The 27,611-nt window shown below is 47.4% G+C and overlaps 1 protein-coding gene across 2 annotated transcripts in view; it reads left to right on the top strand.

Moving 5' to 3' along the window:
* Positions 1-23,510, top strand: part of LOC149363749 (uncharacterized) — a 295,934-nt gene extending 272,424 nt beyond the window's left edge. For both annotated transcript variants that reach the window (XM_089573697.1, XM_089573698.1), the window contains exons 11-20: positions 319-402; positions 1,214-1,310; positions 4,630-4,904; positions 6,017-6,145; positions 7,106-7,152; positions 7,824-9,406; positions 10,741-10,845; positions 12,670-12,777; positions 16,127-16,432; positions 19,690-23,510. In XM_089573697.1, the coding sequence (XP_089429823.1) occupies positions 319-402; positions 1,214-1,310; positions 4,630-4,904; positions 6,017-6,145; positions 7,106-7,152; positions 7,824-9,406; positions 10,741-10,845; positions 12,670-12,777; positions 16,127-16,432; positions 19,690-21,165 (4,210 nt within the window). In that variant the 3' untranslated portion in view covers positions 21,166-23,510. The remainder of the gene's footprint in view (positions 1-318; positions 403-1,213; positions 1,311-4,629; positions 4,905-6,016; positions 6,146-7,105; positions 7,153-7,823; positions 9,407-10,740; positions 10,846-12,669; positions 12,778-16,126; positions 16,433-19,689) is intronic.
* The last annotated feature ends 4,101 nt before the right edge of the window (positions 23,511-27,611 follow it).

The following is a 27,611-nucleotide window of genomic DNA, read 5'->3' as shown; positions in this document are numbered from 1 at the left end:
AGTGGTTATAGCGTTCGGCTGACGACCTCAGTTGCGGCTTCAGTACCGGTCACTACAGGTGTATTTTGATGCAGCCTAAATTCGGAAACGCCTCTGCACTGGGACCTCACTGCACGCTAAATAACCCTTTCCTGTCCCCGAATGGTTGAAATGTATCCGGAAGAATCCACACAATGTTGCTCTTCTATGTAAAAAAAAAAAATCTGTCATTTTTCAAGAAACTACGTCTTAGAACTCATGACACTTCTACGCGAGTCTTAAAGAAACCCTGATTCTTACGGATTTCTCTGAATTTCTGTTTGTGTGTTTCCTTTGCAGTGAAACTGGAAAAGTGCTCACTCAAATGAAGGCCGGTGATTTCTTCGGGGAAATCGGCATTTTAAATCTGGACGGATTTAACAGGTAAGGTTTACTTATTCCACTGTTTGTCTTCGCAATGATGCGGCACTGGCAAGCCATCCGCTTTTTGAAGAGTCATGTTCTCAAATGAAGAAGGCGCTATACCTAAGTTATCCCGGCTGTTCTGCCGGGAATAACGAGGTTTATCTCATCAGCTGTGAAAGTTATCGAAAGATTACACTTGAGGAGGACATGTTTCATTCAGATACGTTACGTAATCTAAAACCGTGTATTTTCAGTCGATTTACTTTTCTCTGCACCTTTTGAGATTTCTTAAATTTAATGTTTCAATTCACAAAAAAATTAAGCCCCTCTGCGCGGCATTCTCATGCACCGGTGGCCAATGTAGTGAACAATTGAGTAGCTATAATGCATCATATACGAATTATCGGCGCGTAAGAAACAGAGGCCACTTTCATAACGGTCCTCAGAATGTTTTACCATTCATTATTAATAGGCCAAAATGCGCCGTCGGTCATAAAATTCGCCCACTTGCTGGCGGGAACTGACGTCACCAAACCGGAGTATTCTCATTGGTTGGAGAGAAATGACGTCGCCGGACCGGAAGTGGCGTCATTTTCGGTAAACGTATCAACAGCTACTATTGTTATCGCATTGCCAGCACAAAACGAAGCTAGGTGTCCATGTGCATTTTTATCTTTTTCCTCGAACCTGGGTGACACCATGGCTTCTTCCTCAAGTGCTTACCACTTTCTTATTCGCCTCAAGCTGATAGTACTCATCTTTCTCTTTCTACCTATTCTTTCTTCCTCTCTTTTTCTTTTTCTTCTACCTTCCCCTTGCACCGCAACAGGAGAACGGCTGACGTCCGCTCCGTCGGCTACTCGGAATTGTTCAGCCTCTCTAGGGAAGACGTTCTCTCTGCCATGAAGGACTATCCTGAAGCGGAGGTAACTGCTACCCTTTCCATCTTTGTCGACCTTTTCACCACGCTGACAGCCTTTCTTTTCATCCAATTCATTTTTCTTTCTTTCTACTCTACATAGCCCATACTGATAAGAACCGACTCGCGCGTTCGTGGCGACGTAGAACCATGGGCTGCTTCAAACTGTAGCCAGATCTGTAAAAGAAATGGAAGGCTCTGTGGGTTTGCTCTATCTAAAGGTGCCGGTAAAATTTAATTAATATTAGTTTATTACGCCAGTGAAGTCTGCGCCGTCGAATCGAGTGCGCCAAAATTTCGCGGCACTATTCCGTCAATAACTTTGCGATGCCAATGAGCCTTAAGCTTCTGGCGTGTCTGAATACCTGACCCCTGTGAAATCGTCCTCACCGTATGCTAAGAGGGAAGATGTGAAGAAGAAAACATTCTTAGATGGCGCAAAGACGAAAAAGAGGTTGAGGATAACACATTTTGCCTTTACTACGTACAGGTGAATACCAATCCTTTACCACCCGATTCTTGGCCGATCCCTCAGAGTGGGTATGTGCCATTCTGTCGTAGGCTACAACAACAACAACAACAAGTTGGAGACGTGGATTACGAGCGGAAAACTCTGCGTCAAAAAGAGGTTCTACGTATATGATAACAGGCTATATTTCCTGGGCACTTGACTTAAAGACTTGATCTTCTTAATGGTATGTTTTGGCTTTGATAGCTAATGGGTACGTTCGATTACGAATTCGTAGCGGCTTGAGCTCGATACCCGAACATGTAGAGGCACGGGATCGTGAACTTGTACGGGAGGCATGAGTATCACGCTACTGATACAGACACGATAGCTACAGACACGATAGCACGTGCGTTGTGTTTCCTCAGTTATACCGTAAACGGAAGCCCCGCGCTTCCATGTCTCTCTCCTGCTCCTCTGATCTCTGCTGCGCTATCCTGCCCAAAAAGTTTCCGGGTTATTTAGGATCATCGTTACCCCATGATCATCGCGAAGTTTAATGACTAACACTCATAATTCAGATGATGGCTGAGGTAGAGGGGAGGTGAAAGGGAAGGAGACGCGCATCCGCTGTGGTTCGCCCTCATTTCGTATGCACAAATATCGGAAGCTCCTACGTATTCTTGCCTAGTGTGCTTGGGTGAACATCTAGCTTTCCGAAGCAGAAACCCTTAACCCAGTAAGTTAGAGCATTCGATGAAGTGCACATGAATAACAATCGCTCGCGGACCACGTACTCGGCAAGCTTATCTTTCGATACATGTTCTCGTCAACATTTCTTGCGCGAATAAAATATACGCCAGTCCTTTCCGCCCCTTTAACTTCGTCCGATCAACGCTGTTCCATACAAGAGTCTAAACTATAAAGAACTAATATTGCTACAGCGGTTAGTCCCCTGAGAACTGCGTTGCCACAACCACAGGCCCATCAAATACCACCCGTTACTGCATTAGAGACTAACCGCAAGACAGGTTTCAACCACAGTCTTCCGATTATAGTGTACCCTTTTAGGTGGTATAGCGTAGTGATTGGTACGACCTTTCCCGAAGTGAAGGCAGGCAACATCGTAGGGCCGCCTTTCAGAGCGCCCTAAGCGCTGTTTCCACAAGTATGACGCCGCTCCATCTGACTTGAAGCGCTTCCTGGACACACCTCAGCTGCGGTGAGCGATAGACAGAAAAAGGAAACAGATTAGGCGGACCGGAAAGAGGCCGTAAGCGCATTACGTCGGGGTTGAGATCCTCGCCGAGCGCCTAGGGAATGGGGTCAGCGAACAATAAGTCCGCGAGGTAACAGGGATCCGAGAACGTTAGTGAGAACATTACCCGTATTCGAAAGAACTCCTGTTACAACGAATCTCTTGGCACTGCGTAGAAGGGGGGCATTAACTGAATGATGTTACCGCTTTGAAGAGTAAGAAAAAGGCACTGTAAAGAGGTAGCGGAATGGGGAAATGCCGGGGGGCTTCGAGAAAGAACCTGCTCAGGACAAAAAGGTCAGAGCAGCAGATTTGGCAAGTAGAATGTAAGTGGACTAAGGTGCCAATAAGAAAGCAAAGACAAAATAAAAAAGTCTGCCGTTTCAGCCGAAAGTTAAGCCGACCAAAATAGCTTGAATCCGGGGCACTTTAAAAGAATTAACAGGACATCGATTCAGGAAGAGCGTATATTACGTAAGAAACTTCGCCGCTTAGGTGTGTACGACCTCTGTAAAAAGTTAATAGCCTCCGTAAAACGTTGTCGAGCTTGCACGGTTGCCGCTGAACCCTGCAGTGCGGCTATTGAACCCGCAGCTCTCCGTATCGAACTTCACGAACTTGAGAGCTCAAGAGCCTGAGAGCTCAGAAACTTGGCCTTGTAGTGTCATACAGCAGTCTAGACTCAAGAAAAGGTTCTAAATTATGGCTACCTTTTTCTCGTCCTCCTCCTCCTAAGTAGCTATCCCTAACGACAACTTTAGCAGACCAGCTATTTTTATGTAAACAAACATTACAACTACGCAAAGAATAAAAATGACGAGACCATTATTGACATACGCCTTCTCCTCATAACGCCTGCTGTGGAACAAAGTTTCCTCCTTTTCCTATCTTTCATCCCTTTAGGTGTCTTTGGTGAGTCACTTTCAAAGGCGGTTACTGCGCCTTCCCTCTTTTCGGAACCTCCCTCTTCTTACGGTTTTGGAAGGCACTAACTTTGCTCAGGAACAGACACACACACACATGACGAAGTGCTACTAATAACTGCTTATTTAGGATGAAATACCAACTAGCCCCTGTAGTAGGGAGGGAGTGTGACTCCCTCTCTTCGTTATTGTGGAACCTCCCTCTTCTTACGGTTTTAGAAAGCACTAACTTTGCTCAGGAACGGACACACACACACACACACACACGACGAAGTGCTACTAACAACTGCTTATTTAGGATGAAATACCAACTAGCCCCCCCTGTAGTCGGGAGGGAGTGTGACTCCCTCTCTTCGTTATTGTGGAACCTCCCTCTTCTTACTGTTTTGGAAAGCACTAACTTTGCTCAGGAACGGACACACACACACACGACGAAGTGCTGCTAACAACTGCTTGTTTAGGATGAAATACCAACTAGCCCTTGTAGTCGGGAGGAAGTGTGACTCCCTCTCTTCGTTATAGTGGAACCTCCCTCTTCTCATGGTTTTGGAAAGCACTAACTTTGCACAATAACGGACACACACTCGACGAAGTGCTACCAACAACTGCTTGTTTAGAATGAAGTACCAACTAGCCCCTGTAGTCGGGAGGGAGTGTGACTCCCTCTCTTCGTCGTTGTTCTGGGCGCCCGGCGCAGGAGATCCTGCAGGCGATGGGTCGGAAGCGGCTCATGGAGGCGCGCCTGGCGGCGTCCGTGAAGAAAGCGGACGACATCATCTCGCGAAGCACGGCTGTTGCTGGCGGCCACGGCCCCGTGGCCGCCGCCACGGCGACGGCTGCGGCCGGAGACGGCTCGGCCTCGCCCCAGGGCTCAGTGCACTCGAGAGGCCAGCGCTCCATGGACGCCATGCGAAGACTCCGCAAGGACGTCAAGAACCTCAGGCAGCTTCTCAGGAGCCGCACCAACACCACGTGAGTGTCGCCTACGCGCCCTTTCCACACTCCACTCTCTCTCTCTTTCTTTTTCTCTCTCTAATTTTGTGAAATCCATACATGTAAACTTCATTGCACCCATAGTCATCTTGGCTAGTAAAAGGTCCAAATACAAGATATTCACAAAAGAAATGGCAGACATTCCAACAAGTACAAAAAGACGTTAAATGCTACAATCACGGAATTGCAAATATGTAAAGCGGAGAAATTTTCTAAAGAAAAAATCTAGGGAGATGTGGAAGGCTTCTGAGGAGGGTTGGTAGGTTAACGTCATTGATCCAGAATGACGGACCTGGCGAGAATGAACGACTCGTGTTTTCTCCCTTCGTCGTCGTTCAGTATATGAGGATGTTTTCTGCTACGGGTTGGCCGTCACTTATGCGAGGATATAGTAACGGGAGATAACGGGCGTAGTCCCTTTTTCTGCGATAGAGCTAAACTGGCTGATAATGACTGGGAGACTGTAGTAAAAAAAGGAGGAGGATAGAGCACGCCGCGGAACTCGGTCATTTGGCAGTAAGCGGGAGATGGCTGTTCTTGGTAGGAGCCTGTCATTGGCTCGGATATGGTACAGCCAACCAAGAACCTAACTGTTCCTTTACCTTACAATGCATGAGTAATAAAGTACAACATGCCAGCCACCCAAGCAGACGTTTCCTTTAGATGTAAGCTCTCGTCCAGTGGGCGTTACTTACAGTCAGTGGTTCGCATATAAACCTAAAGAAAATGTGTTTTTATCTTTAACGCTGTCATTTCGTCAATTGGCGATAAAGTGCTTTATTGATGATAGGAAGACACAGACGCGACCAAGCCGGCAGTAGCGCCCGCGTGGGTATGCCAGGCACTCTAACAGCACGCAGTTCTGAGTCGCGCATACGCCTCCCCCCCCCCCCCCCCCCCCCCCGTCCCCCCGCAACCGACCTGCAACGAATGTACAGCATCTAGTGAGCGGAAGGGGGGGGGGGGGGGGGATTCCTCTCTTCTGATGACAAACTCTCCTGTGTTTGCCCTCAAGTGAAGGCTACAGTATTCATAAATGATTAATATTGTTGGCAAATTATCTTGTTATTCCACGTTTTCTCGCTTTGTAGCACCCAGAAACCACCAGACATCCAGTTGGAAATGGACCCCGTGCTGTCCTCTATGGATGACCACCAAGAGGACAGCGAGGCGGCGACTCCGTCGACACCAGTCACCAAGTCTTTGCAGAAGTTGCTAAGGCGAGTTGTCCGTATTCGCTACACTTCTCACGCATCGCTAAACAGGTCTCTTTTGGGTCCTTTTGTGTGTTCGCCATATCTCTGTGGCAGCGTCCAAAAGACAGGGTTGTATATCGAAATATGTTTGGACTGGCCAAACCAGGTTATTTAGCTACTAGAAAACTGCAGGGGACAACTAATTTGACAAACGACGTTAGCATTGCCTGTTCAAGGCAGGCGTAACTCCCTCTGCTGATGTCGAGTTAACTGATATTGAATAGTTAACTTTTTAACTATTGCCGTCAGGCTCCTTAATTTCCAAAAGGCATGTAGCCCACCGTAAGTGATATCTATATCAGTTCTTGGAATTTCTAAGACGCAGTTACCGTCGGCGCTGTGGCTCACCAAATTTTGGGGACATCGTGCCAAAATACATGCGCTTTCGAGAAGCTCGCAGGCAAAGGAACTCCTTCAGTGCACGTAACTCGTCGAAATAACCAAAATTTACTGGGCCCACAGCACCGGGAGTAAACTAGTTTTCGAAGTTCTAAAAAGTGATATGGATATTGCTTACGGTGGGTTGCACGCCTCACAATAATTAAGAAGCCTAACAGGAATAGGTAAAAAGTTCACTATTTAATATTAGTTAAACAGACTGCTTTCAGCCCACCTTATCTTTATTCTGATGTACTACACCACTGACAATGCGGGGCCGAAAAAACCGTTCTTAACTCAAACCCTACTTTTAAAGGTTGTGTAAAGACTTAGGCGAAGCACCCTGTGCTTCCTTTGCACCTATGGGGAGCGGTATTTTCAGTGTAGTACGTGAAAGTACTACAGAAGTATTTCCGGAGTTTCTGTATTTCTACAGCATAAATATTTATCGCGCAATTAGTTAAATCATAATACTAACTGAAAAGATTGCGCGTAGGACCAATTAAGGCCCATTATATGGCATCTAATTTTTACCATCTTTTTCAGGCGGTTTCACAGCCGCCAGGATTCGCAAGGCGGCCAAGCCCTGAAAGGTATGAACGCGTGGCCTCTGGCGCCTACCTGTGCTATTCCGCGCGATAACTGTTCTCCCCTTTTGTTTGCCATATCTTCCAAAAACAGCTGCATGAACCTTTCTATAAAATCAAGTTGCCGAACGAAGCCTATAGCCACGCTTTTGTCTAGTTACTTCTATCACTGACAGCAAAATGCAATGATTGCGGAGCCCTACCCTGTCCGCCCTTATGATTAGTGGAAATTGGCATTTAGTAGCGCCTCTCTCTAGCCTATATCAGTCAATTATCCTCTTGAGAATGGTTGAAATTGTCGGAGAATTTTTGCCAACCACCCTGCTAGCTATATTGTACCACGTATAGCCATTTACATTAGGCTTGCTTTATTATTTCCCTAATATGCGCGCTTTTAAATGTGCGTGTGAATGTGGGCTGTGTATAGCAGTACAGTATAATCTCTCCCTTATCCTTTCTCGCTGTCCTTCCTACTGTGATTCGCCTCTCCGCCTTCTCTTTCTTTATTTCCGCCGGCAGCAGATCAGGTGCTTAAGACTGCAGTTTTCTCGGCTGGCTCTCGTCTCTTCCTTCAGTTTTGTTTAATTTGTATTTTATATATTAACCGATACAATAACAACACAAAGGAGATGGATAGTTTGTGTCACTTTCCACACCCGCCATCTAACGCCTCGCAGGCCTCGTCACTAGCATATCGTGCATCAAGGGCGAAGAAGAGCTCGCCGACCTCGCCAAGAGACCACCTGCGCTAAAAAATACGGGTCCATCGCTGACGCCAACCGCCAACCAGGAGACCAGCAGCTCCCCGGCGCAGCCCATCGGCGCCGGGCTTCCTCTGCTGACGCGCATCAAAATGCTCCGGGAAGCCGAGAAGGCCGCCAAATCTTCGGCCCCCGCCGAACCTCCTTCCAAGCCCTTCCTTGCGACCAGTGGCGGAGGTGGGGTGCACTCACGCCGCGAGCTGTCGTCGCAGCAAGACCGCTCCCCATCACGTCTCGAACCGACGGCACACTCCAGCTTGCTCGAACGACGGAGGCTCTCGAGGCTGCAGGGAAGCGTATCTTCGGAGGCGGCCGGCAGGTCGACGGACAAGGCCGCGGCAACGCCTCGCAAGAGCCTCGCCGACGCCTTGCACCGTCTCAAGCCCGGTGACTCGTCAGCCAAGCAGACACCGACCGTCACGCTTCAGGTGCACCCGCCGCCCAGCGACTCAGCCGCCGACGCCGTCTCCAACCAGAACATCCCGCTCCTCAAGAGGGTCCTCCTGTTGAAAGCCATGGAGGAGAAGAAGGAGAAAGAAACCAAACTCCAGACCACCGCGCCGCCCGCCGCCTCCCTTTCGGTGGCCACGGCGGACAAACCAAGTGCCTCAAGTAGTAGTGTTGTGTCCACAAAGCTCTCGCCACCGCGACCAGACACTCTCTCCCTGAGCCCGTCGGAGTCTACGTCGCCGCAAGCTCCAACGGCGGCGCCCGCACAGGCGTCTTCCTCCGCAACGCGAACCCAATCGGCTCCTTCCGCGGCCACCGAAGCGGGGACCAACGCAGCTCCGCGGACCCTGTCTCCCAAATTCGAGCTGGAGGACGAGGTTTTTCGCAGCCCCAGCCCCAAGTCGGAGCCGTGTGATAGTAAACCGAGGCTAACTCATGACGGGGCCGGCGGTCGCACTACTGCGGACCGAAGGGGCAGTACGCATGCAACGGCGGCAGTGACCAACGCTGCCGTACTAGTCCCCCAAGTAAGCATTATCAGCATGTCCCAGCAAAGAACCGGCGGTGGCCTGGACACGCTAGAAGAGGCGCAGCATAGTTCTGCCGAATCGGGGAGTCTGGACATTCAACCGCAGCAACAGCAGCAGCCGCAGCAGCAACCGGACGTCACGGCAAGACTAGGACCCCCGCCCGGGCCGACGCCCTTTCCTCAGCAGTCCTTCAGGAGCAGGCTGTGGAGTAGGAATACCCTGGAAGGACACGCGGCGAGACGTAGCTTGCTGCAGAGAATGGAAGCCGTCGAGCTCGATTCGACGGACGTCGGGTCGTACCAGGCGACGCCGCGGAGGCCACCGCCGCAGTCAAGTCGAGCCCAGCCCAACGGCGGACCGGCCAGAGGTCGGATTCGCAAAGTAATCATTGAAGGGCCGTCACCCGAGAACGGTCTGGAGCAGTGCCTTGTGTCGGAGCTGCTCACGCAGGAGGACGGCATTGAGCAGTACGTGGCCGCCGCCATGAAGCACATTAAGAGCGCCTTCAAGACTTACCTGGTGAGAGAAACCGCTCATGCATTTGCCTTTAGTTTGCACATGTACTTGGTTACGTATATTGAATCATGGCTATGAATTGCTAAAGAGCTGCAGAATACCAGCTTTTTGTCAACCCTCTCAAGTTCTGAACAATGTCTACTCCAATACAGGTCATGATGGGCTGCTGAAATCGCAGATCGCACTTCCTGTGCCATAAAATCCAACTTTAGTCCAACTAACTTCGGGCTCCAGTTCATTTGGGGAATTTGTAACCGATCGCTGCCTTTACAATAACTGCAGCTGTCACCGTTCTTGATATGACTCACGCACTTCCTCCACATGTTTCGCCTACCGTCTTCCAACGTTACAATGGGCCTTTTAAGCCTGATATTGCCTGAGCCGAAGTCTGCTTTCGATAGTCAATAAGGGCTCATTTTTTAGGGGAATTAATTCTAGAAACAATCTCTTACGAATTAAAAATAAGATTTACATACACCGACCAAGTGAACAAATGAAAGACAATTCGGGGCCCTGACGGGTTTCTTGATTACAATGAAGCAGCCAAGACGAGCAGGTGAAAATTTAAGGAGTAGTTTTGTGATGCAATGACTGTGTGTAAATTACTGGCATGCTTCCTGCCGTGCAGTTCATTGTTCCGGTCGTCTCTTAATAATTAATCTAAATGGATCAAAAACCTCGGAGTTAAGGTCTGAACTAGATTCTATAACTGTCTACAGATCTGTATAGACCCACGGTTGTCTTGCGGATTTAAGTTTTGCATCCCCGGCGAAAAAGCACCGAACATTACTATGGCGGAATGGAATCTTCTGACTGCCTTCTCTGGACAAATAACTGGTAGTACATTGAAGGAATTATTTTCGTCAACGCTAGTGAAACGTGCACCATTCAAACAAGGCATATCGGTTTCCAACAGTGAGGTATAATATAACCCGTACACAGAAGCAAGCATGCAGCTTTAAACTCAAGAAGCTGAGGCTGAGCTTTGAACTTTTAAATGACGCTACGATACCTCCTGTGACTAATCGAACGACTAGAAGTTTCAAGAGTCCTGTCAGACACACAGTGGGAGTGCTTCCTTTGTTCACAGAAAAGCAATCGTTTAATTGCGTCGGAGAACGCTTTACGCAGCAAGACAAAAAAGTAAATCTGCTTTTTTTTTAAGCATCAGGGAGTCTTCTTCTGAGCAGTCAGTGAGCATGAGAAACGTTCGTAAAAATTCTTTTCTTCAGGTTGAGTCCCCAACCCACTGTCATACACTCAGATTCTAGAACATTGTGACGAACATACTAGCACAGTTCCTAACAAAACGCCTATTTTATGTGTCTCTCATACAGCACGAAACCCAAGATGAACTACGTAATAAAATAGCACTTTTAGAAGACGACCTCAAGAGGAAAGATGCTGTGATATGTGACCTCCAGAGGAAGCTGCTCATCAGGGTAAGTTCCGCAGTCAGGCATGATTGTACTAAATATTCGACTCTGGAGAACACAGTTATAGTTTGTCGGGCGAATTTTTCGTCATACCTTAGAGCATAACCTCAGTCACCTTGAATGAGGTTTAACTTCTGGAGGACGAAAAGATGGGTGAGTAGGTTCCAATTTGCCGCACTGTCAAGGCGCATAAGTCGACTGGCCATGAAAGAGGCCAGAAACATAGCGCTAACAGGTGAATAAGTTATTGAGAAATGAATGTTTTTATAGGCTGCAGATAAAAGCAAACATCAGTAATGAACACTTTCGGTATTCAAAGAGATCACAATAAAAAGACAGTTACTAAGGTGATGTTTCCACACGTTCCAGCCCTTCAAACAAAACATGAGGTGAAGATGGCACAACGGAGATGGCAACAGTCGCAGTCATTCAGTTATGCGTTGCAAGCACACATTTCAGGAAAACAATCATTGTCATGCCCGCTCACCGAAGCCTTGGCAACACCCTGTTCTGTCTTTCAGGATAAAAAAATCTTCTACCATTTCACGCGACACTTGGTTCCGATTTCTATATAGTACCCGCGTGCCTTTCCAACATCGGCAGTCCAGAATGAGATTAGAGACAAGCGGATTGAAGGTGTTCTTTCAGGCGCGTATTAACACAACGCCCAGTTTGCCTTTGCATGTCTTACCACAGGAAAGAGGAATTCGTTACACTACCTTTCTCTGCATGGCAAAATATCCACTTAAAAAACCACTTTATGGGATTTCAAACCTTTCGAAAGAGATTGGCAATAGTTATGGAGTTAAAATAGTTTTAAAATCAGAATATAAGCTGCACAGGATATCCCCAGCGGTCAACAAGCGGTTGATCAATATAGATAACTACACTAGAAGCTGGTACAGTATTCGTCGTGAAGTGTTTTTTGCCAGCAGAGTAGAGGTAGGGCATCAGATTCGTCTCTCCTGTGGTAAGACGTACAGGGTTGGTCAAACGTTCCCAGGCCACACCATCTGCTTTTCATCAGCATATCCTGGCACTTAAGGTGCCGATAAAGCTATCAAGGTTATCAGAGGTGCGAAGTGTACTTTGTCTACCCTCTACAGATATTTTGAGCATCGGTGCTGTCGTAACTGCTTGGCAATACTGCTCAAAAGCACACCCTGTGGCCTGGGAACTTTTGACAGACCTTGTACATAGGGAAAAGTGGGCCTTATGCGAATACTAGCCAGAAAAAAGCAGTTGGATTCTCTGGGCAATCCGCCTAGCTCTAATCTCAATCTGCACTGCCGGAACTGCTGGAGTTGTCAACCATAATTGAAAGGCATGCGAGTACTCATGGAAATCGGAGCCAAGTGTCGCATGAAGTGGTAGAAGCACCTTTCATCCTGAAAGGCGAGGAGTCGTGTGTTGCAAAGGCTTCTTTGAGCTTGCATAAAAGTTAGATTGCTTCCTGAAATCTGCGCTTTACAATGCTAACTGACTGACTCCGACTATGCGTTGCGCCATAGTGACCTTATCGCTTGTTTGAAATTCTGGGACACGTTCAAATTTCACGGTGGTATCTGCTTAAGCCTTTTATTGTCATGTTTTTAAACTTTCAGGAGTGTTCGTTGCTTATGCTCGTTTTTGTCTGCAGCCCACAAAACAGTTCTCTCTGAATAAAATATTCAGTTAATCAGTGCTGCGTTGTATTGCGTCTGTCTTGTTGTGTCTAATTTCACGATGTTAAGTAAGGCAAAGAGGTTTAACTGATGTTGAAGTCTTAAAAAGTTCGCCTATATGTGACGCATATGCCCTTGCTCTTTCTCGTCCGGCCTTTACCACCAGGAACAAGAACTGAGTCGCTTGGAGCGGGAAGTCAGCTACCTCGAAGAAGTGAGCAGTCTAAGCGACACCAGTTTGTCGTGGTCAGACGAAGATGATCTCATGTTAACGGTAAGCTCAGTCCTTCGTGTTCAATCAGCGATCAGTTTACTCAGTTCTACAATATATATGGACAGAGTACTTTCATTTTTAACAGTATTTCATTTTAATATTTTGAGTATCTCTTTTTCTGACCAAATCTGAAAGTTTATGCACGTAAAGTCGCCAACGAATGAAGCAAGGCAATGCATCTGTGAAAGTTTTGGTAAATTTTGCGCCGTGAGAAAGCTTAAATTCATTCGAATACATCAGCTTAGCGACAACTCGCTCACTAGTTTTGTTTGAAATATTTTTTATGAAAACGTCCAATGTGAGAATCACATAGTGCCAAATCTGCCCAAGATGGCACTGTTGAAGTATTATGCTTCATTCGTTGACGACTGCCCACCGGAAGTTAAAAGTTTATGAAACACAGACTTAGCGAAACTTCTTAATTTCATAGCCGTCCTTGAGCTTGGTTTGGAACAAATATATGCCGCCTAATTCTGGCTGTGCGAATTGCATAGCGCACCGTTAAACCTCAAGCAGTACGCACCCTGGATACAAACAGATTAAAATTTCGCACTAAAGCTGCGTCCGGTGAACATATTGACGGCAAATGAACGTTAAATCATTAACTACTTACAATTCTCATGCGGGACATTTCAACCGAAACACTCATTTCTTTTACAGTTCTGCGTGGAATAGACATGCCGTAGTCAGTTTGAAACAGTTTATAACATGCTCTTAAACTTCTCTAAGCTTTCTTTGATTACACGGTTACCTTGCATTTTCGGGGACAATGCGTCGACCATCATCTCACCAAGGTCACAATGCTAAAGGCAAGACTAACCTCTGAACGCGTGCCTCAGACTAAACTTTTGTGCATGAAGAACTCTTACAATGCATGGCCTAATTTGTGTGTCCTTCACATTGACCATAGATAGGAATTCACTCTATTACTTCACCCTCCCGAATGATTACACACCTTTACAGAAAACATCGCGTGAGCCTTCTTCGTTGCGTATATACATTATGCGGAGCCAACTAAGAGTTCTGTGTCTAATGGAGCTGCCTGTAGTTTCGAATACACAAAGAAAATTATAAAGTGCCGCAGAATAGGGCATAGGAAAGGAAACTATCCACCTGCTCTGCACAGAGTGACTATGCGCAAATATTCGCGTGAACGGAGGCCTACGTACCTGAAAATATAGTGTAAAAACTCAAAAGAATGGTAGCTTCGTATTTCATTCGCACTAAGCCATTCGAATTTTGTCTTTTCATAATGTTACGCTCAGTTTTGTTGGGACTTGGACCTCTTTGTTCGAACTAAACTCAAATTCCGGATTCCCACAAAGTCTACCAACGAAGAACGCTCACTGCAGATGTGCATGTGTCTAGAAAAGTCACATAGAAAAACACTCAGGACTGCACGGTGTATTTCACTTTTGCACCGACAACTGCATCGTCACACCACAGTCTACAGTCTCGCATTTTGATTTCCCCTTTACCCCACGTAGTACAAGTGCGCATGCAAGTTCCGTGCGGTAAATTTGGCTCTGCAGGCTGTCCGTGATGGCAGTACTCAGACAAGCCGTATACGTCCAAACAAAAACCCCCCATTCCTTTAATTGAACATACAGCGTTTCCCAAAACTTCTCAAGACACTTAGGGTATCAGTCAGTGAACCGCGAGGTGGCGCCCTAGGAAGATAAAAGGCAACCTTGCTTACGGACCTCTTACAAAATGCTTTAGACGGCCAGTCTTGATCTCTTTGTAAATTTCGTGGCTATATTGAGAAGCTGTAGACATTAGTAATTGCTCAATGTCTAAAACTTCAACTAAAGACAGAACTAAACTGCGAACTAACAAAATATTTGACCAACGTGTATGAGCTATGGAAACTTTATGGAAGCTATGGAAGCTATGTAAACCTAAAACTTTCGTAGGATCGAAGAGTTTTAGACGTAATCTGGGCCCTGTTCTCGGTTTCTGGTAGTCCAGCCATACCGCCTGAAGCTCATGGCAATCTAGAGCTTCAGACAATGGGTCTTGCTCAATGCCTTAAGCCTCTACGATACCAGAGACCAAACGTAGACCCTACCACTTGACTGGGAAAGAGTTCTAGTCCCAAGCACGGAATAGCCTTGCAACATTTGAAAAGTTCTATGCGCTATTATTGCAAGTAAAACAGATTAGCGTATCTCTCAAGCAGTTCCACAGACAACAAGGTATTTGTCCATTGCGCTGCGTCAATGGCATTCAGATACTGATAACAAAGTCACTGTTCCCGCACAAAACGAAGCCCAGATTAGAGAAGGAACGCAAGTCAGTGACATCCTACTAGAATATTCAGATATTCAGAGCAGTAAATTAACTTGAGCATCACATGCCATGCGCACAGAAGACAACCGATGTTATATTTAGCTTGACATAATAGACACGATGACTCAAGACAAGGGAAATCTGTAGTCACTAGGATGGGCCTTTGTCCTTATGTGTGCTCAGTTTGGTTGCTGCTGCTACTCAACATGTCGATGATGGTGCCGATGTTAATTACTTGAGGCATAGAGGGACAGAAAGGAACAGTGGAGGAAGAAAGCTCTTTAAGGGAGTGGAGACACCAAATATTATCGGAGTACGTTTTTGTTGTAGAATGATGCGTCCGGCATTAGTGAATATAGATCACTACGAGGAATTCGTCAGCGCTCAATAAGATATTTGTAACTGATTTTTTTCCTCTCTAGTTTAAGCTTCAGTTGCTAGACCGTGCTTGCGCCTCCACAAGCGAGAATGAGAGCACGTGAGGGATACAAAAACCGCAGTATAACCGCTACTTAGTGGTTTTTTTATTTACCTCTTGCGCTAAAGTGCTCCAGGAGGCTTAATGCCAGCAAGGTAACAAAGAGCCATTAGACTGCAGTTTTTTGTTGCTCACGTGATCTGAATCATCTTTTCTTGGGCTAGTTGGTTTTTCATACTGTGGGTGTTAGCAGCGCTCACGAAGCAAGGACGGACAGAAAAGGGAACGAAACACAAGGTTCCCTTTTCTGTCCGTCCTTGTTTCGTGTGCGCTGCTAACACCCACATCACGTGATCTGGTGCTAACTTGTGACGTCGCGACCTTCTTTCGACTGCTGAAAGCAAAACCTCAACTGTATGAAAGAATAAATTCAATTACAGATTAGGCGCTGAGCGTAGGCGAATTTCACATAACGATTTATGTTTGCTAAAGTCTTACGCATTATTCGAAAACAAAAATAGACTACGAAAGTTTTTATGTCTCTGTCCCTTTGAAAGTGTGTGAGCCCTGAAGCGGCAGCCTGCTGGTACGCTGTGCACTACCCCCAAAACATCCCCTCCCCCCACCTCCCCATGACAGAACGAGTCCGTGGATAGTGCACGAGCCGATCCCCTCCTCGAAGAGGAGGAGGAGGAAGAAGAGGAAGACGAAGCCGGTGGGCAACGGGGCGGCGGCCCAGCCCTGGCGGCCGCCGCCGGCGACGGCGCGCCCAGCGCCGCCGAGCACGTGTCAGCACGCGGAGGGCGGCCCTTCCTGTACTCTTGGCCCCGACCCAGCCTACCCAACGCGCGCTCGCACCACCGACACCGCACGCCACACAGCTCGTCGTGGCATGAGCCTTCACTATCGGCACTGGCCGCGGCCTCCGACTCCGCACTGTGTGGGGTACGTGGTGGTGGGGGCGCCGCCCGCGCTGCCACGCCGCCCACCTTCATGATCTCGGCGCACTCCGGGAGGAAAAAGGGTGTTCGCGTGAAAACCTGCCCGCACGAAGCTTCTAAGCTACTTCTTCAAGGGTCTAACTTCTTTTGTTTACCAAGTCCTTGAACTTCTCTAATCAGCGCTAAATTGCTTTTCTAAAAAGAAACAATTAAAAATTAAACAAAGGTCTTTCCATGATGGAAGCAAAATGCCCATGCGTGGTGACGATGTAGTTCTTTCCTGTTCTTTTTAGTTTAGTTTAGTTTAGTTAGGTTTATGGGGCTTAACGTCCCAAAGCGACTAGGCTATGAAAGACGCCGTAGTGGAGGGCTCCGGAAATTTCAACCCCAGGTAGTAAAAATTTCCGGAGCCCTCCACTACGGCGTCTCTCATAGCCTTAGTCGCTTTGGGACGTCAGACCCCATAATCTAAACTGAACTAAAAAGAACACGAAATAACTACATCGTCACCACGCATGGGCATATTAATAGTAACGCTGAAAGGCCAAACCGGGTTACCTATAGAAACACTACAACGGTAGTGACTAGTCAGAGTCCTGCAGCCTAAAAGAAAGGGGCTAGCTAGGGCATGCGCTTTTTAATACCGCCCTATACTGGTGTACGTCCGGAAAACACGACTTAGTATACTTTCTTTCTCTTGGAGTGCGCCAATTTTCTGCAGTGAAAGAAAACAGAAAGGCCTGCCATTGTTGTGTGCCACCCTCACCTTCCTACCCTTCTGTCCTTGGAGCCTCTTAGTTTGCACATAGTAGAAGTCAACTAGATGTTTCAGTTGGGATCACCATGTTTACATTGCTCAGCTGTCATGTTTCTTTAGTTCCTTAAGTCCGTTATTACAGGATATAGGAGGAGTCGTAGCATGACCTTCTCTTGTCAGGCGAAAATTGGGGCCGCGTTCCAATAGCGGAACCATGAACTGCCTTCTAATAACTTCTGTAGACCTGAGTCGGCACCGTTTGTGGATTGGCCTGGCGCCTATCATTCATGTCCTGTGGCAGCCAAGAAATTGACGAGCGGTTCAAAATCCAGTCGAACGAATTCGGCATTTATATAGCAGTTTGGCTGCTTTCCTTCAGCTCGTACTGCACTGCACTAAAGGAAGGTATATCGTGTTACCAGTACGGATACCGAGTTTCTGGTGCTGTGCCACCTCAGACACCTCATAGGGTTACGGGCATGCGCACTGAAACCTTGAACCAGGCCGCTAATGTATTCGTGTTCTTCTATGGCTCTTTTATGTGTGACAGTGTCCTATACACCGTTCGCTTCCTGAACTAAGCCAGCTAAGCTAAACAAGTGGGATGTGGCAGTGAGCCTTCGAGGAAGATTCAGAGGCGGGCCACAACAAAGAAAACCACATGTCCTCCAGTTGCTTTAAGCTGCAGGAGTATAAGGATTAAAAGCCAAGTCGAATTTTATCCAACCCAAAATCTGCATTCCGCATATAAAATTGGTGGCTGTTATGACCTTACCAGTCGTTCTTGAACTCGATGTCCAGTGAGGGCATGTTCAAAGTCCACGTGATCTTAACCTCGTGAACATAAGTCTCCTAGCTGATCTTGGCGCAGCATAATTCTAAAGCCTTATCCCTTACACCTATAAATCAAGAGCCATTAGCATTCTGTAGGTTTCATGTCAGACGTACTTGCCAGATGGTTCGGCGATTGGCGCACAGGTTGATGCACTCTAAGAGGAAGCACGCGAGTCTGTGGTCACGCTCTTCGGAGCGCCTGTGCGTACGTCCCGGCCTAGCATCAAAGCAAAGCATTATCTCGACGCGAGACCTTTTCAGTAAATTTCATCTGCTCGTCTGCAACCTTTATAGAGCAATGTGATTAAAGGATATCATGCTTAAGTTAAAGTCTCCAATTTCCTATTTCCCAGAAGAGAAAGTGCGTGGCAACTTTCGGAGGCTTTGTTGGAGAATGATGTGCTTCGAGAAAATCGACACACCATGCTTAAAAATTAAGCGTAAGAACTTTCAACTCATCCCTTCACAAAAAGGATATAGTCTACAATACATAATTTATTGAGCACCCCTGCCATATAGACAGCTCGAGGTCTACTGCAACGACCATGTGATTCACAGGCATCATTACGATGGTCTGCCCGCCCCTTACGTCCTCATTACCTGCATGCCGTGCAACGAACGTGTCCGTAGGCCCGTGATCAGAGGCGCATTCCTAAATCTACGCCAAAGTAGCGTTCGCATTTTCCAAGTGCCCTCGTAGTGTAGATGTAGACTGTCGAAACCGCCTGCGTAGATAGCAGTCTTCACCAAGCCATTCCGAAATCAATCTTGAGCAAGCTGCTTATTGACCGGACGTAAAGCTGGTAAGTAACCGAAACTAGAAGATTTTTCACCTCAGGTACTGTGTCAACACATCAGTTTGTTATGTTCTGTCTAATTTGGCCTAAAATTAATCCCCATGAAAACCTGTGTGGATGTGGGCCCTCGCAGCTATTCAAGGCATGACATTGTTGTACTCTATGCAAAAGTAGGTAAACGGCCTAAACGCATGAATATTTTGCCTGGGGTTCGTATCGTCCTAAAAGTCTGAAAAGTTGACTGTAACGTATTTATTCATGTCTTGTCCTCAGGGCATGAACAGGATTTGTTTATGGATATGTACGAAACCAGCGTCAACAAGGACGATTCAGTCATTTCCTATGCGCCCATAAAATTTTACATATGAAATTTTTTGGCTAGCCAAATGAAGTGAACTGCCGGAATAAGGTCTGCGTATATCGCGTAGACACATGTGAAGAAACGGTTCTAAACCAATACAGCCAATACAAAGTATTATAAATGCAAAAATTCCGACGTGAGTTACATTGACTGCTACGTCCAGTTTCTTTCCGTTCTTTGTACTTTATTTTCCTAATCCTGTTCTTTTCTCCGCACCGCAGTTCGTCGTAATAACGGTGTCCACGCTTCTTATTCCACTTCTTCATAATCCCGTTTGAAACACCACCCAAAAGGTCTTAGCATACCGAGCGCATCCTGTTAATTAAAAGCGCCCCTGTAACAGCAAGTCGGTAGCTAATCATAGATACTTCATCCACGCAATAGCACGGTGATAAATTAAAATGGTCGTGTCCCTCTAATTTCTTGCGTAAACTTTCCACCACCATTAGGAGCCTCGTGTCGAACTGCAGCGCTTCGCCTTTACTGATTCGTTGCCTTGCGTCCGACGGCAGGTCGCAGCTTCCAGGCTGAAGCCCGAAGACCTGTGGAAGCTGGAGTTCCCCGCGAGCCAGGACCATTCCAAGACGACCAGCGTGGACCTGAGCCTGAGCATGAGCAAGATGAGCAGCGGAGGTAGCTGCACCACGCTTCCAGACCTCGCGGTGCCCTTCAGCCCACCCGTGAGGTCGGGCAGTGCCACGTCACCGCTACTCACCTACCCGCGACCCCCGACGTCGACCAACTCGGATGACTGGGAGGTTCAGATGCTGGTAGAAGAGTTCGAGAAGAAAGTCCAGGAGGAGCAACAGGGAGGCGGTAGCCGCCGTCACTCGAGCTACGATCCTCTGTCCTGGAGTCGAGCGCTCTCGATGAACCTGACGCACGGCGTCGAGTCGCACGCGCGACACACGACCACCACCTCTTCGCCCTTCAGCTCCCAGGACGAGGGGCGAAGGCGGCGTCTGCGACGGAAACACAGCCTCCGAGACGACCGCCTTCTGCGCAGCCTGGCCGCCGGCCGGCAGGCCGGCACCGCGGCGGCGACGGACGCCAGACCCAAGCTGACCCGGTTCGCCTCCCTGGACATGCCTCGGTACCACCGGCAGCAGAAGCTCCTGTTGCAGAACCACTACGGGGACGAACCCGGTGACGCCGGGGGATTTCCCGAGAGCAGCTCCAGCGACCACCTAAGGTCTAGTACATCCCGAGCCGCGCTCAAGCGGCGCGCCTTCTGGCAGTCCAGGCAGCGCCACAACACCTTCTTCGCCGGGCAGCCGCTGGGAAACGACAAGCAGAAGCTTCTGGGTGCCTGGAGGAGTCTCGACGAAGAGTGCGAGCCAGAGGACGACCACCTCCGACTCCAGGAGACATCCTTCTCCAACGAGTGCCTCTGGCAACCTCCTCCTGCGTCGCCTCAGCGCGCGCAGACAACCACCACCTCCAGCGGCGCCGGCAGCGCAGTGCTCAAAAAGCAGGCGTCCACATCTTCGGTGTCGTCCTTCTCGCACATGGCGGGTTGGCCGTCCACACCGTGCCTGCCAACCATCAAGGAAGACATCGGGCCGGGCGCTGCCGGCGGCGTCGGCTCGGCGCACCCCGACGCTGCCGGGGCGCCCCTCAAGCTCTCTTCCAGTGGCTCTCGGAGCTACAGCGAAAACTGCCTCGCCGAAGCGGACATGGGTTCCTCGACTCCGCAGCTGTCCCTAACGAGACGAAGCTCGTCGAGCGGCGCCGGAGGCACGTCGTCTTCGGGATCCTCGACCGAGACGACGATACAGGAGTCGGTGTCCAGCCCACAACAAAGGCAACAGCAACAGCAGCAGCAGCAGCAGCAACAATGCATTTCTTCTACGAGGACGACAGTGGCAATGACCGAGACGATCGCGAGATCGACGGGAGGACTGACGACCGTCTCAGCGGTGCAGGGCAAGGCTGACAGCGTAGCGATATCTATACCTGACACGGAACCCATCTGGAGTTTGCCCTAGTGCTAAGAGAAAACACACACACAGTCTCACTATAGAGAGAGAATGTAGTGCCTTCCTCGGTTCGGCAATCACTCCTAGAGAACGCTAGCGGGAACCAGCACACAAGTGCATGCACGGCCTTTGACTGAGTGTGCTTGGTCGTTCAGAGTTAAGTGGTCTTGCGCATTGTTGTGTTTCTGCGTCCTGGTCGAGGTTTGGGTCTAGGTACAGGCGAGCTGAGTTATTTGTTGAAGCTGTCGTCATCGTTATTATTTCCCTCGTAACTCATAGCTTTGGTGGGCGTTGCTGGTTTCAGCGCAATGCTTTTGCAAGGCCCCAATGATCTTGTTTAATGCTGCTCTTTTCACTATCTGTGTGCACACCGAGGAAATGTTCAAGCCTGTACGGGAAGGAGCGATTATCCCGAATGGACCATCTAGGCAATCTTTAGAATCTAAGCAACTCTGCTAGCTCAAGAGATTATATTGTAAGTGTGAAAGATTGCGCTCTGTGCCAGCTGCTCAGCTCAGCGAGCGTGTATCGAATCGTTAGCTCTGTACTGTATGATGTCGCGCGAAATATTTTCAGAAAGCACAGGTTGACGCAGCGTGAAGCAGCTCGCGTTGAATGTACAGTATACAGCTATATGCGAAGATTATTCTTGTCTGGTTGTTGCAGCGTAGTTTCCGCCTATGTTCTATTGAGGCGCGCACACAACGTGTTCAGCTTGCAGCTTAAAAGTTTTTTTTCTTGATTCTTTTCCTTCATTTTCTTGATTGGCTTTTCCTTATCTAGTTCTGGCAGTTTATTTCTCAGCCATTCTTGCCCATCTCGGTGGCGCTCGATTTACGTAGGTGGCGCTTCTAAGCAGAAACAGTCTTAGTTGTAAGTTTTTCACGAAGAAGTAAACGTTAGCGAATATAACGTGTACATTCATGTATTAACGAACTCGCTTGAGAACAATGCGTGCTTTTGATGTGCTTGCATGTGGCAGGTGTCGAGCTCGTGTAGCGCCACTTTACATGCAGCCAGCTTTTAAATGGCGTCATCTTGTAAGCACGTGTGTATAATGAGCTAATTCGATGCTCTGCTTTAGTTCATAGGTGCCAGCTTGGAGCTAAATTTTCGAGCTGAATTTAAGTCCTAGTCTTATATCGCCAAACTGGTGCGGTCTCATTTTGTGCCCGGCTGGAGTCGAGGTTTTCGGTGTTGAACAGGAATTAAGACACACTAGATGATCCATAGCGTTGTGACGATGTTTGCGTGAGTTCTCGCTCTTCTCAAGCCGTAGGATAGGCACCCCGTTAACTTCTAGGCATCCGTAGAGCAAACGTCACAGTTTTAAAACCTGAGACATAACGATTGTTCTGTTCACGTATTGAAGGTGTTCTACGCTCGTCAGTGCTGCAGCGTTTGACTGCGTTTTGTGACACCGATTAGAACAGCGTTTTGAAATATTGTCCTCTTTCTCCCGAATCAACGAAACGTCAGAAAATCAAGAGGAAACCGGTCACCTATTTGGATCGAGATTGTGTTAATGACGCTTTTCCTCCGTGTTTGGAGATCGTATATGTCTGGACGCAGTTTCGTTGGTAAAGCGCCACTGAGACCATTGCAGTATCTTTCTCTCTCTCTCTTCTATCACTCCTTCTGCATTTACTGATAAGTTCGTCGATTCACCAGGGATGACGGAGACCATCATGATCCTCCCCCCTGCGGTGTTGTGTTACCAAAGAGCGACGCCACAACGTTTCATCTGGTTAAAGATTAGTCGTCGAACACCTCGAAGTGGCATTTCTCTGAAAGGATTAACCACATCAATAACGGAATGCTCTTCAGTGAAGTTAAGGCTGACAAAACAAGGGCATTCGCGCTGTAAAGCTGCTTTAGAAGCCGCTTTTTGCAGCGGCCCACCTCCTTTGTAAAAAAGGACAAACGAATCATTTGATATTGGACACAAATCCGCTCAACTTCCAACATTGAACATTGAGTCGTTTTTTATGTCGTTTGCGTAAAAGCAGGCCGTTTAAATTAATTTGAGATAGACAAAAAGACAATAGCGCTATCTTGTCGAGGGATTTCGAACACGACAGTCTGTGGAGATACCACACTTGCATGAATGCCAAAGAAAAGCAATTCGAGTCCGATATTAAAAAAAAAAAACATTTAACTGTGAAGCATGATACATGCTTCATTGGGACGGCATGGCAGTCGAGTGAACAGTCGCTTTGCCTTGACTTCTTTTCCTTGCAACCAGAACCATTCAAAGGCTACTAAAATGGGACAAGCTCCGAGTGAATCACACACTCCATCGTCTTTAACAAATTATGTAAAGCCTTAGTCAAAGATACGCAGCCCAATGCATTTTCTTCTGGGCCATGCACAGGAGCTCGTATTGTATCGATCATTGTGGGTTTTTTGCGCAAAAGACAGGACACAAAGAAACGACGTAGACAGGACAAGCGCTTGTATCGATCGTCAGCGTTCCAAATCTCTCGAACTGGAGTACTTTGTACTCCATGCTTCCGAAAACTATTTCTTCCGTAGGTGCTATAGAGCCCCACTGCATGGCATGGAAGGTAACCTCCTTGGGATGTACAGTTGGGAAGAAAAGTATCTGGACCGCGTGCGCCGCAGACGAAGCCGATAGCTCTATTATTAGCTCCCGGCTGGAGATCACAACTGTAGAGGTCTACCAGTCTACAAGTGTGGTCACCAGCCGGCGGCTAATAATAGAGCTATCGGCCTCGATTGCGGCACACGCGGCCCAGAGACTTTTGTCCCCGAATGTACCTCCGACAGTGTAATGGGACTTAAGGCAGTTGTATTCCGGTATTTTACACCTCCGCTTTTCAGTGTTGATTTACACAGCCATAGCAGCGTCCCCAAAGCCACATTCATTCAGCGTAGGTGCAACTTTGTTTAACCCTACAAGTAGTGCCGCGAAGATGCACAGTGAAGAAACGTTGGGCGTCGTACTTTGGTATTTCGTGTCTGTGTGCATAGTTGAATAGCGAGTGTAAACATAACCTCCGTCACAACGTGTATTGGCCGCGGCCGAGTGCTCCCGAATAAAGCTTAGGATCACTTTAGAGTCACCACAAGTACAAAACGTGCATGTGAAGTTCGGTTCACCTGTCTTTTGCATGCAGACACTCTCCTCCACCCTGTTCTCGGTGCTAGGCCTTTTTTTTTTCTTTTTCCTTGTTTCAGTGAGCCGTTATCAGTCTTTCTTTTTCTGCGTTGTGCAGATCATGCGTGTGCTAGTGGCGATTTATTTTTGCAGCTTTCAAATGTAGGCATCTTGGCTTGTTGCCTTGGGCGTTCTTTTTGTAGCAATTAACATATAGACGTCAGCCATAGTGAGGTTTAAAAATAAAAATATGTACAATAAGTCTATATAATATATGTCGCTCTCCATGAAACGCTAAAATCAGACAAAGTCAGCGCAGCTGTTAAATTTGTGGCGCAAAGAAAAAGGCGCTATTTATTCTTTTTTCCTTTTTTAACTGAACTGCCGTTTATTGAAGAATTCGCATCTACGTAATGCTGGCACTACAAGAGGGAATGCGATAGATTTCATTTAGAAGGCCCCAGTGCTGATGATGTGCGTTTGATTAATGCAAAATCTTAACCGGGTGTTTCTTATTGAATGATGCACAGGTAAAGGGAAAATACATTCCGAGTGGCAGACATTTCAGTTTAGGCAATGAACACTATAGAGTAGTAGTATGCAATGACACATCTAAAAATAAATCTCAAGAAAAGGCGAAGTAAGACAATTCCTAGGTTTCATACCAGCAGCTCTTTCCATTGAAGAATAAGGTGGAATAACTGTGAAAAAGAAAGGACATTTTTTTTTTTCATTCATTTTCCGCCCTCAATCGTATTCGGTGTCGCCAAGAACGCGAACCAACGCATTTCATAAGCCGCTGTTAGTCATACATACTTCCTCGCAGTCGATCAAAAATCCGTATTTCCCCCAATATAGCTCACCCCATTTTCGTTGAGATCAGTGGCGTTGAAAACAAAGGCTTTCTGACACACGACCTAGTTAATGAGTCCGGCATGAGTTTCTGTCTCCTTTTCCTGGCGCAAAATTGAGTTGACAAAATATTCTGCACTCAGGGTGAGCTATACACGAGTAAATGCGGCACTGAACTGAACCGAAACTCGCGAATTTGTTTCATCTGCGCTGGCACTTCTTCGTCATTTTTTTTTTTGCTTTCTTAAATTGCTATGTTCCGCGGATTTCGTGAAATGCTGGCTTACGTAACTGTAGCCTTAGCTGCCGTACGAAAGAACCCAATGCTGTGCTGATGCAATGAAACGAGTAAATACCGCTAAAAATACTCATCATTACTTCATTTCTTTACTTCGTCGTACACAGTATTTCTTTCATAAAGAGAGAGCGACGTCACGTTAGAGTGTGCAGGAAAAAAAAAACAGTGCGTAGACCATCATCCGTATACGTAGCTGGTTGTGCGTGTAAAGGCGTCCTTCTCGCGGTTCCTCCGTAAACGCCTGCTTATAGCTGTGTGACGTAGACAGTATGTCCGTACGCGACGTGGTATGAGTACAGTCTTTCCGGGGCGTCAGTGTGCTGCGTCGCGTTGTGCCGTCAAAGAAACTGTCTTTGTCCTTACCCAAGCGGAAAAGGCAATCGGACCATTATTGGAAATGGTTGGTTTCACACTGGTCCTTTGTAGAACCGACCTTTGCGATATTGGGCTGATTACCTATACTGATTGGGTATACCTGTGCCGTCTTATGTATGTGACTGCGCGTAGTAACCGGCCGTGGGTGCTACTGTGCATTCGGGGCCCACGAGCCCGGATCAAAAAAAGAAGTGTTCCCCACCAGTGCAGGCCCGGTTCACACGTACAAGTGTCAAGTTCACACCGAAGGCATGAGAAACGAAGCGGCGAGCAGATCTTCCTACTCTCACGCTTTTTATTCGCTTCTTGACTATTAGCTCCTTGCTTTATTAACGTGGTGCCTCAGTTGTACAGCCATGGACTGACTAACCTCAAATGCCGGAACGACCGAACGCTGCTAGTGGCTCCCTCTGGGTACGACAGAGCAAACTGTAAACGGCACTAGAGTGCAGACAAGCACGCCTGGGTCAGCACATCAGGTACTAACTAAACCGAAGGTAATTCTTTTGTTGTAGCTTGTATCATTCCTCCTGTTACTCACTGAACGCTTACTACAATTGCAATTTTTATTGTGTTTTTGCTCTGCGCCTCAGCTCCGAAAATGTGTCCTCCCAAGCGTTATCACCACGGGGTCATTGCACTTGAAATGAGAAGAAGGCAGCGCTTTGGTACCGGCTTTTTGCCGTAGTTCGTTCACGTTCTCATGGCTGCATGGAGCCACTGGTGTAATGCGGTCACCGTTTTGTCATTTGAAGTCAGCTCGTACATACTTCAGCGATGGGACGATGGTAGTCGTTTCCTGCCTGCGTTCAGTTCTGCGGAAGAAACTCAGGGACGCACACCGACAGTAAAAATAACTTAAGAATGTCATGATTTTCTGGTTGTGACATACGATGTGTACAACTGCTGATCGGTATCAGCATTTAATTTGAAATTATCTGAGCAGACAAACAGATCCCCGAATAACGATGGCGTATTGCCACGCAAGCCTAAGAACCTACCAGGCACAACTTTCTGATGCCGTTTTTACTTCTTTATTTTCACGAAAAATCACGGGCTATGGTGAATAATTATTCGGCAAGGCTGAGATTCAATTCTGTACGTGTGAATTTCGCCTGCATATGGTTCTGACACGTCCGTCATCCCTGGCTAATCCCTATTGCCTCATCTGCAACGTTTGTACTGTCCCTGAGGAAAATTTCCGCACACAGTCCATAATCAGTCTACAGACAGTGTGTGGACAGTCTATTGAATTTTTTGCAAGGGTGCGCAGGAGACAAAGAGAGAGAGAGAGATAAAGAAAACAAATACCCGCGACCTTGAAGTGAAAATGTAACCTGCATTATGCAGCCATCCCGTTTTAACAAACTTCACTTAATATACAACCCCGCTTTTTAAAATCCAAGCGGACAGACAAGTGGACAGAATGCTTCCCACTCATGGGGCTTCTCAATATGCAGAGATAGCGATATCGTCTCTCGACAGTTTGAAGTCACGTGGAAAGGAAGTGCGTGAATGCACTTGCATGCAGGCGCCGGGGCAGGCAAAGCAGTTTGCAGTGCAGCCATGCTTTAGAACGCAAATTCATTGCGCGCACCCGGAATGCGTGCTATGCAGTAATGAGTGTTCTCATTTCATCCGAAACGTCTTGGTTTTTTTTTTCGAACCAGATATATGGTTCATTTATGTGCGTGAAACACATTGCTTCATTAATAAGCCGTGTGCTGCGTTTTCCATACGAAGTTGAAATACAGTCCCCACTGTTACAGGACAAGTATTACAACTCCTAGTTCATAGACGCTTTGCGAA

The sequence above is a fragment of the Amblyomma mixtum genome, chromosome 2, assembly GCF_055824585.1.
Source record: "Amblyomma mixtum isolate Tamu chromosome 2, ASM5582458v1, whole genome shotgun sequence".
NCBI lineage: Eukaryota > Metazoa > Arthropoda > Arachnida > Ixodida > Ixodidae > Amblyomma > Amblyomma mixtum.
This window is presented reverse-complemented; position numbering and strand designations above follow the sequence as displayed.